The sequence below is a fragment of the Phalangium opilio genome, unplaced genomic scaffold (assembly GCF_054372755.1).
Source record: "Phalangium opilio isolate 3A_F unplaced genomic scaffold, DU_Popi_V2 ptg000077l_1, whole genome shotgun sequence".
NCBI lineage: Eukaryota > Metazoa > Arthropoda > Arachnida > Opiliones > Phalangiidae > Phalangium > Phalangium opilio.
This window is the reverse complement of record NW_028324185.1, coordinates 2,840,131-2,849,630: the sequence shown is the minus strand read 5'-3', so window position 1 is coordinate 2,849,630 and position 9,500 is coordinate 2,840,131. Positions and strand designations below refer to the sequence as shown.

At 37.6% G+C, this 9,500-nt stretch overlaps 2 protein-coding genes across 2 annotated transcripts; one reads left to right on the top strand and one right to left on the bottom strand.

Annotated features, from left to right (window-relative positions):
- Nucleotides 1-482: 482 nt before the first annotated feature.
- Nucleotides 483-3,156, top strand: LOC149656764 (glutamate receptor-like). The gene is made up of 7 exons (XM_089844626.1): nt 483-616; nt 773-866; nt 939-1,103; nt 1,305-1,431; nt 1,493-1,710; nt 1,779-2,062; nt 2,766-3,156. The coding sequence occupies exons 1-7, from the start codon at nt 573-575 to the stop codon at nt 3,085-3,087; spliced, it is 1,254 nt and encodes a 417-aa protein (XP_089700752.1). The 5' UTR covers nt 483-572; the 3' UTR covers nt 3,088-3,156.
- A 206-nt stretch (nt 3,157-3,362) lies between these two features.
- On the bottom strand, nt 3,363-9,262 carry LOC149656763 (prostaglandin reductase-3-like). Its single transcript, XM_089844788.1, has 8 exons — nt 9,150-9,262; nt 5,311-5,447; nt 4,847-5,030; nt 4,532-4,774; nt 4,309-4,380; nt 4,068-4,229; nt 3,563-3,748; nt 3,363-3,505 (listed from the first exon to the last, which is right to left on the bottom strand). The coding sequence occupies exons 2-8, from the start codon at nt 5,436-5,438 to the stop codon at nt 3,455-3,457; spliced, it is 1,026 nt and encodes a 341-aa protein (XP_089700914.1). The 5' UTR covers nt 5,439-5,447; nt 9,150-9,262; the 3' UTR covers nt 3,363-3,454.
- Between the last annotated feature and the right edge of the window lie 238 nt (nt 9,263-9,500).

The window sequence follows — 9,500 nt, the reverse complement described above, 5'->3', positions numbered from 1 at the left end:
GAAGTCAATTTCTGGTTTAGCTAACTCAACCAGTCAATCAACGCAATTAGTAGAATAGATAGTGCGCAGAAAAGTGCATTGTCAGTCATTTGTGATCGCTATAGCTTCAACAGACTGATAAGCTTGAAGTTCTGTTCAATTCAGATCATTCAGTTCCTAACTACTGGCACCCTATAGCTCAGTTAGAGTTACGAAGCGGATGAGTAAATATCTCAAGAACCTTTAGTTCACACTATAGATACTGTATTATTTCACGTAACTACGCCTTACTTCTTCAAAACTGCGCTCAGGGTGTAATGCGCTATAGGGACTGCGCATTTGAGAACCACCCTTTACAGTGTGTACGATTATTCTTCACATTTACCAAGAAGCGATATCTAGTTTATTAGGGAGAAGGAACTCGATCGGACAGGCTACGTTTGGACTGGAGATAAAGCTGGAAATGTGCAGGCGAATTTATACCTTCTCCCTAATAAACTAGATATTACTTCTTGCACTTACCATTTCAGTTTGCCCCGTACACATACCTTCATAAAGATGACAATGGTAACGTTAAAGGTTACAGCGGTTATATGTACGATATGATCAACGACTTTTCAAGAATACGAAATTTAAGGTAAATACTATAATATATACCTCAAAACGCCGAGTGTAAAGGGGGTTTCCCATATTACACGGCGCAAGCACGCTTCACTGAAGTACACTTTTTGTTTTTATGTATGAACTTTTGTTTTTAACCCTTCATGTATTTGAAATACTGGTATACTCACAGTTATGAGTTTGTAAGCCCCGTGGAAGGCGGTTGGGGCAGACGAAGTACCATTCTTGGTCGTTGGAATGGAATGATTGGACTGGTCAATAGAAATGTAATTGAAATCTTATCACACAAGTCTCAAAGGGAATCCCTACAAGGATTGGCTTTTTTTTCATTACAACAGAAGTCGGACATGATATTAACGCCCTTCCTTCCAACTATTGGGCGACGATCTGTTCTACAATATTCTCCAACTGTGGATGGAGTATCTTCCGTAATTTTAGTTGGCATTCCGGAAAATGCTCCGAGAACACTGTCCAATGTCAAACTTGGCTTCGATGAATTCGAGGTAAGTTTCCTTATTTCATTTTCATGAAATTCAATTTTGTAAATATTCAAGAGTTTAACAAACGGCTTAGTATAAATTTATTTAAGTATAAATAGTGGTATTTTAATTAGTATAGTCAAAATTTATTGGAGGGCGAGTCTCACTTAAATTGTAAAATTTTAAACACTCCCATAAACATGAATTTACTTTGATGCATTTCAGTTATTTCTGTTGATGGTAACTTCATTCTTAATTGTCTACGTCATTGGATGTCTTAGTCATAAAGCAACGCGTAGACGTTGGAAAGGTTTGACAATATGGCGGATAATCGAAGGTTTAATGCTTAAAGGTACGTACGACATGGCAACTTACGCTGATGTATAAGACCAATTATTATTTTAAACGCGCAGGTCGTCCAAAATCGTCATTCTCGCACACTGAACGCGTTGTTTACGTCGTCTGGTCAATTCAAAATTTCTTCATCTTGACCCTTATCGGAGGTCATTTGATCGCCTTGTTGTCCACCATTCCCGTTGTTCAGTATATCAAAAAAGTCGAAGACATTTTACGTTTTCCCGATATTCAACCCATTTTACCAGCTAATAGCAACGAACTAGATTTCTTAAACGTAAGTACATTTCGTTTATATAACCGAGCCTAAAATTTTCCGGGTTAAACAGCCTTGAATGTTTTTAGAAATCGAGAAACGTAGGAAATCAAGAAATCTACCGACGCGTCACGCAGATAGAAGGTTCTCAGATCCGATCGGACGAGTATTATAATCTGAGCTTATTGGAGGAGGTTTCAAATGGCCGAAAGTGTTTGCTAATGACCGAGACGTCAATCTACGATGTACTTAATAAGTTAAGACCTTGCCGAGTATCGTCCTTCGCAATTTCAAAATCCTACAACGAAATGCAGATTACTATTGGCTATTCGAGATTTATGAACGAAAAGCTCGTCGCTGACATCAGTGCAACGTAAGTTCGGACAGCTGGGTACCCACCACGTGGTCTTGCCCTCTTATAAACTACGTGTTACGAATTCTAAACATGAATTCATTAGCTAATTGGAATCATTGGTAGTCTAAACATATCTAGGCGGATTTTGAGGGATTAGCCAGACTAATCATTATTTATGATAAATTTAGCGTCACGAGTAAGTTGAATCGCTGCGCGTTGCACTTTGCGCCCGCTTCCGACCTCGTGTTGCTACGTCACAGTCATAAGACCTCGCGACATTATTGCTCATGCGCTAGGAATAAAAGTAGAAACATGCTCTTAGCAAATAACCTTTCGAGGCCGGGAGTGTGGCGCACTCCTGTAAGCCAAGCTTCTGGGCGGCAAAGTTTGAGGAAATACGACACAGGTCGGCGATCCTACCCTATAGGTGCCGACTGTCCCGTGTCCGCCGGAGGTGACTTACCCCAATTCCACCTTCCGTCACCTCCCAAGTGAACCTCAATCCTTCCCTGCTTCTACACATACGACCTAGCGGCCCTCGTCAGTGCTGGGCCGCGTAGGGTCTCTCGCTCAATTCTTCCTGGTGCTAAAGGCCTAACGGCTAAGCACTAGTGTGAGTAGGTGGTAAAAAAAAAAAATAACCTTTCGAGTCTTCCTTAAAGAGAATAGTATAGGTTTATGATTGTTCATATTTAACATGCAGAATAATTCTTTCGTTTAGTGTTCGTCGATTTACCGAAACTAATCAGATAAGACGATATGAGAAAGTGATATTTCGTCCAGTGCAATCTTGCATTCGACGTGAGTCAAAGTCATCCGATCTGTCTGTGCAATTGGAATTGAATGCCTTGACCATGGAACAGTTGAAATTGGCCTTCATCATATCCTCTTGTCTCCTAGCAATCGCAACTGGGCTGTCCATCGTCGAGTTCTTCGCGGATATCGTGAGAACGCGAAGATCAACAAGTAGGAAACGCGTTTCAAATAAACATCGATGTTGCAGAAGAAGACGGGTAGATGTGAAACTGAAGTTCCAGTATTAATGTACTAATATCGCATTCACGAGTATGTTCATCGTTTTAGTATATCACTTGTCAAATTAACACTAACCTACGTGTCCAAGCAGAATTATTAGCAATCATAGGACTGTACTTTTCATAAAAGACGTGAGAATATAAGTTTCCAAGAGCATACATTTTTTTTAACAAATAATAAGTTACGCGACTGCAATGCTATTCTATTCTATTCGGACACACAACTTAGTGTCATGTTTAGTGTTATTATGTAACTGATCTAGTAAGTCAAAATACGCGCGTAATATGGATGAAATATATTTAATAGGTATAATATTAACTTTACAAAACAATTCAATTAGTATAGGTATGATCTTTCAATATGTTTCGTTGTTTATTACTGAATGGTAATGTACACCTTTCCGGCGCTTTTTCCACTGTGCAAATACTGCGTAATATTTGAAAATTAGACTTGAATAAATACTTATTAGAAAGATAGTTATACCTCGACTCCTCGTATGGCTCCTTCAAGACCGACGAATTTTCCTTCCGATGTTTGAGAACCATCGTCCAAGTTGAACTTTATTTTACCCTCTTGGAAGGATTTTAAGAGTTTGACGAAATACTCGCCGAAAAGATGGGCGTAATGTGGTAACAGGAAACCACGAATAGCGGCCGATTTGAAACGAAGCTATGAATAAGAAATATAGCGCTCAGGAAATGATACTAGCAGAAGTAAATAGGAGGAAGTGCGCGCGTATCTCCAGCTTAAGCAAGTGTAAAGCGTCCCTTTCCCATAAAAAACACGGTTCCATTCATCCAAGAGAGAGAAAGTTCATTCATACCGAGAGAAAGTTTCTTACACGCTACACCACAAGTTCGTTCAACAGACGAGGAGAAAATAGTTTTGGGGAAGTGTATTCATCCCCGACTTCCTCGACGCCTCGCGAGATGCCCCTTTGATACGTACTTCCCCCTATTTGTTTTTGATAATAGTGGCAATGGCTTACTTGAACGGGTAACTCCCCCAAATCAACTTTGGGGAGATTTCCTTCCGCTTTGTACCCTGTTATGGCTCCAATGACTACTAGTCTTCCCTTAATGGCCAAGTGACGGCTGAGCGTTTGAAAGACACTACCGCCAATCGTTTCCCAGATAACGTCCAAACCATCCTAAATGCATATAATTAGTCACACAACTCATTTCAATAATTGAATCAACAAAACACCGACGGAGTGAACGAGGACTTACGGGGTAAGTGTCCTTTAATACTTGATCCAAATCCTCTTCTTTGTAATTGATAACGTGATCACATCCCAAGTCCTTTGAAAAAATAAAATAATTAGTAACCCAGTTTTGTCTGTACCTGTTAGTTACGCTTGAAAAACATGGGTCTTATAACAAACTGTACAAAAACCAAGGATGGAAATAGGCCTAATGTAGACAGAATCTAAATAGATAGTGAAATACTTACGGTGATAATTTTGGCTTTCTCGGCCGTTGAACATAGACCAATAACGTGGCAACCTTCCTGTTTCAAATACTGAACACAAATTTGTCCCAAGGCACCAGCGGCCGCGGTCACCAAGACCTTGTTACTAGGTTTAATCTCACCAGCTATATCCAAACCAATGGTGGCGGTCAAACCACTAATTAGTAATGAGATGTACTCGGGCTTGGAATCGGGTAACGGGAAAACGTGAGTTTCGTGAGCTACCTACAACAAAAAAATAAATCTTATTTTTAATTTTTGATCGTAATGATCTCATCTCCCAATTGGTTCACTTACTAAATACTCCGAGAAACATCCTTGCATAAAACTGGCAACAATCTGTCCTGGTTTAAGATGAAGTACATCCTTTCCTACTTGCACAACCTCCCCGACAAACTCCAGTCCAACTCCGAAGGGTAGTTGAGTTTTACCGTAACGCCCCGCGGTTACGTTCACGTCTGTGGCGTTAACACCCGCGTATCTGTAAGGAGACAAAGTATCAATCAGTTCACCTTCCATATTTTCTTATTTAGGAAAAATTTCAAGCGATGCAGGGAACCTTATTGGTTTTTAAAGCAAATGCCGGGTTCAGTGGCACCCCTAACATCCTGGCTGATTTTCTAAACACAAATTTTACCTTGCCAGAACTCGGCAAGGGCGGAGCTAAGTACCCCCCCCCCCAAAGTGAAGCTTCATCAGTGGAGGACAGATAAAGATTCCCTGTATCGCTTCTATTACTTTTTCACAACTTAAATACTGACTTAATTTTGACCAAAACTTCATCGGGTCCTGGTGTTTGCATGGGTACTGAAATGACCTCTACCGCTTTTCGGAAGTCCGAAGTCAATGTTTGAGCGACCAGTTTCTTAAACGTGCTAGGTAGAGCCATGTTGAACTTCTATAAATAGATAGGCGATATATTTTTGCTAAGTTAGCGTAATATGACATGATAGTATGGTGTTGTTTTGAGTGTCTAATGGGATGAGATTCCTGTCTACACTGTTAAAAAAAATGGAACTGTTTGAAACCTTTAGAGGTGTTTCCTAATGCATCCCCAGGAGCACCTCTAATGTTGTTTAAAAGCACCATTCGAGAGGATATCAATACGCACCTTTCAAAACGGTGCGAAATAATACCTTCACTGAAGGTGCTTTTTAAATCCTGTTAGGTGTTTTAATCGCTTTGATTAGAGGTGTATATTAATACCAGAAAAAGTGTTTATAAACCCTTAAAAAAAGGTTTTTTTTGAGACTAATTTGGTGTTTTTAAATTCCAATGACATTGGTGCTTTTTAATTCCTGTTAGGTTTAAAACAAAACCCTTAATAGAGGTTTATAATTATACCAGAAAGGTGTCTATAGACTCTGTAAAAGGTGTTTTTTGAAATTTATTTTTTCAAAACACATGAGTTACCATAGATTAGTCGCTCAAAATCTGCTGGATCTGTGGATTAAGGGTAAACGTTTTTTCTGCTGTAAGCCTTATTCAACTGTGTAAGAATTGGTATGCGTGTGAAATGGTTACGTTTAACCTTTACTGTATATCCTCAATAGTTCTATTTAAGGACCTGATTCAAATGTGTATTTAATTTTCGGCTCACTGTGAACCGTCAAAACCTTCTCAAAGACACAAGAATTCAAGGAACCAATATTTAAAAGTAACATTCAGTGTAACTAGAAAAGTTTAATTTCATGTTTACACTGTATATTAATGTAGTAAAGCTGAATTAAAAAGTAAACACCAAATTTGATATATTAATATAAAAGATCTTCTTGGAATATTGAAATGAAACAGAGCTTTATAGCTACAAAACAACATAAAGAATCGTAATGCCGAAACATGCTTAACAAATTTTCATTTAATATTCTACAATAAGAAAATGTTATGGTTTTGTAAGAGATAATTTTATCCAACTCGCTTTATATTAACTTTGATATGCGTGTAGTGTTTCAACTCAGATGCAATCTTCATTACTCGTTCTATATAAACTTTCACTTGTGTTGTTCCGAAGAAAGAAAATTATCTTAAATATTTAAATGAATATAAATGATATTAATTTTTTTAATCGTCAGTATTTTACCTTAATTCTAGTTAAGTGGTTTTAAGAACCGTTATTCTTAAAATGATTTTAAACATATCTATTATTGACGTTTGACTTCTAGCGTAAACTGTTTTCACAATTTGTGGAAAGTAAGGGTAAATAAGGCGATTGATTCAAAATTGGTAGGAATAACCGCTATTGCGTGAACCTTTGGTCTAAGCCCTGAAATTGGGAGGCTAGTCGTTTCTTGTAACCCGATCGCGCGTACATCTTAATCCCAACGATGATAATGGAGTAGAAGCCAACGTTTCAGATTGGCGTGTATGTGGTATACACTGAAGACTATATGATGGTGTTGTCAGAAGACAATAAGTACAGATTAGAGTGTATGTGGTATATACCATTAGAAATACAAGTGCGGCGATAGCGTAATGAAGTAGAATTTTTACCTCTCCGAGTGACGATGACGTCACGGAGAGGTTTTGTACTGGACGTGTCTGTGTGTCTGTCTGTCACCGCGTTCGCAGTTGGCAAATCTAACCAAACGTGTTCGTCATTTCCGAACAGCTTTCGCAGTATACAGAAATTCGGAAAATGTTTCTTCGTTGCTATATCCATCTTATTTAACGTCAATTATTAACTATCCGTTACTCCTTCATCTGCTGTCTAACAACCAATTGTTTCACCCAATTCCAACCGGTATTTAATGGTTTCTAACAACACCATGCACTAGGTTTTGGTGTACTCCACATACGCCACACGTGAGACATGAGAAACGTCTAGCCTCCTAATGGCAGAGCTTCCACCAAAGGTTCACGCAATTGCGCATTTCTTATCTCTTAGTGTGAATCAATCACCTTATATACCCAAAATTTACAAAAGTTCTGATATAGGTGTTTCCTAGAAGTATAACTTTATAGATAGCTATGTTTAAGATTATTTTAGGAATTAAGTTTCTTAAACCGACCTAACTATAATTATCGAAAAATACTGACAATTAAAATAATTCATATCACTTATATTTATTTAATTATTTAAGACTCCTGTTTAAGATAAACTTCTTTCTTTCGAATGACAAAATTGAGAGTATATATAGAACGATTAATGAAGATTGCATCTGAATCGAGACACAACACGCATATCAAAGTTAATATAAAGCGAGTAGGATGATAAGATCTCTTACAAAACGATTACATTTTCTTTTTGCAGAATATTAAATGGAAATATTTTAAATATTTTTCGGCATTACGATTCTTTTAGTAGTTGTGTAGCTATAAAGCTTTGTTTCATCTCAGACACACAGATACGTCCAGTGTAATTTCTCTCCGTGACGTCATCGTCACTCTGAGAGATAAAAACCTGTGTCAAGGGGAAATTCAAGTGATTTTTTACGAATTACTCTAATTCCAAGACATTCCAGCATATTTAACTCTTCGAGATTTATTTTGCAATGATTGAAAAATCAAAATAAGTATAAATTCTCTCAAATATTAGAATAAGCTAGTCTTAAGAAATATAAAATAATTTTGATTTTTAAAATCTTTGGGATATTTTTAGGATGCTTCACTATGCAGGTAGAATTAGAAGATTATTTCCCTCTAAGCTCATATCAATAACCTTTCACTTAAAAAACACCATATCAGCTAAAAATGTGTAAAGTAAATCCCAAAGGTGTTTATTCGCACCATTCGAACAGATTTATATTAATAACACTATTTCCGTTTAAAAAAATATTAACTAAGGGTCAATTAACACCTAAAGGTGTGTCTACGTGCCTGTGAATCACCATTTCCTTAAAAAATACCTTAAAAGAGTCAACTAGCACCTTTTTTCGGAGGAAACACCATCTCAGTTAAAAACACTCAAAAAAGAGTTTATAAACACCTCAAGGTATTTCCGAACACCCATGAAACACCTTTTTTTCTAACAGTGTACGCCCACCCAATTAAAATAGCAGCGTAACACTCTTTTTTAAGAAGCAAACCCTTTTTACGACTTTAATTATCAGTTTGTTTCTATTCGAGGGACTAACCACTGTTAAGTTCCCTGTACACCGATTACGGGTTGCGTGTAATCGTTTAAGCACTTCCAAACTAATAACTCTTAAATATAAATTGTAATCCCTTTAATATAGTTAAAGGGGCTGTCCGACCCCCTCTCCTTTTTTACCCACCCGCTATGTTAAGCTCTATGAGGAAGATCGTCGTTTGTCCCACTCTCCGAACAGCCCCTTTAATAAATATGGTATAGCTTGTGAAACGGTTACGCTAAGTGACTATCCCTTTAACAAACGCCATTCTAACCTATCGGCGCTATCAGTTCGTCGCTCTCAGTAGCCTTAAAACTGAAGAACACTCCGAAAAGGGGGTGGTAACCTCGTAAGTAGTGAATAATCTTTTATCTAATAGAAAAACGCGACTTTGAATGCTCAAAAAAGATTGTTTTTTCCCGTATTTACCAGGAAAATATGGTATCGTTAAACGCGTACATTATATTCAAAATCTACCCGCAGTTCAGTTATAATGTTTGTTATAAAGCTGAAAAAGTTAAAACATTTACCTTACGAGTTACGACAGATGTTTCCCTCGACTAAAATGATCCGTTACGGCGAGGAGCTGCGTGAATAGTGAATGCAAAGTATGTTTGTGAAATTGTGATTGGGGAGGCCGAGGAAATATAATTTCAAGGGCATTTTTATCTAGCTTTTTTATCAGTCGCAGACTGTATACGCTATTTAGTCGTAAGTCAACAACAGCTCCTAATAAGTAAAAGGTTCATGGACATAATGCGCTAATAGGCCTTTAAAAAATATTGGTGTGGTGAAGTCCCAGAAACATGTTTTAAACAAGTTGGGAAAACCAAAATATTACCTCTCCGAGTCAAGACGACTACTTACAAACTTATTTACCC

Coding starts and splice junctions, on each gene's coding strand:
- LOC149656764 (XM_089844626.1), top strand. CDS start 573: ATGTACGATATGATCAACGACTTTTCAAGAATACGAAATTTAAG. Junction 1,104..1,304: donor TTGGCTTCGATGAATTCGAG/GTAAGTTTCCTT, acceptor GATGCATTTCAG/TTATTTCTGTTGATGGTAAC. Junction 2,063..2,765: donor GTCGCTGACATCAGTGCAAC/GTAAGTTCGGAC, acceptor TCTTTCGTTTAG/TGTTCGTCGATTTACCGAAA.
- LOC149656763 (XM_089844788.1), bottom strand. CDS start 5,438: ATGGCTCTACCTAGCACGTTTAAGAAACTGGTCGCTCAAACATTGACT. Junction 4,775..4,846: donor GATGTTTCTCGGAGTATTTA/GTAAGTGAACCA, acceptor TTTTTGTTGTAG/GTAGCTCACGAAACTCACGT. Junction 3,749..4,067: donor TGGGGGAGTTACCCGTTCAA/GTAAGCCATTGC, acceptor TCTTATTCATAG/CTTCGTTTCAAATCGGCCGC.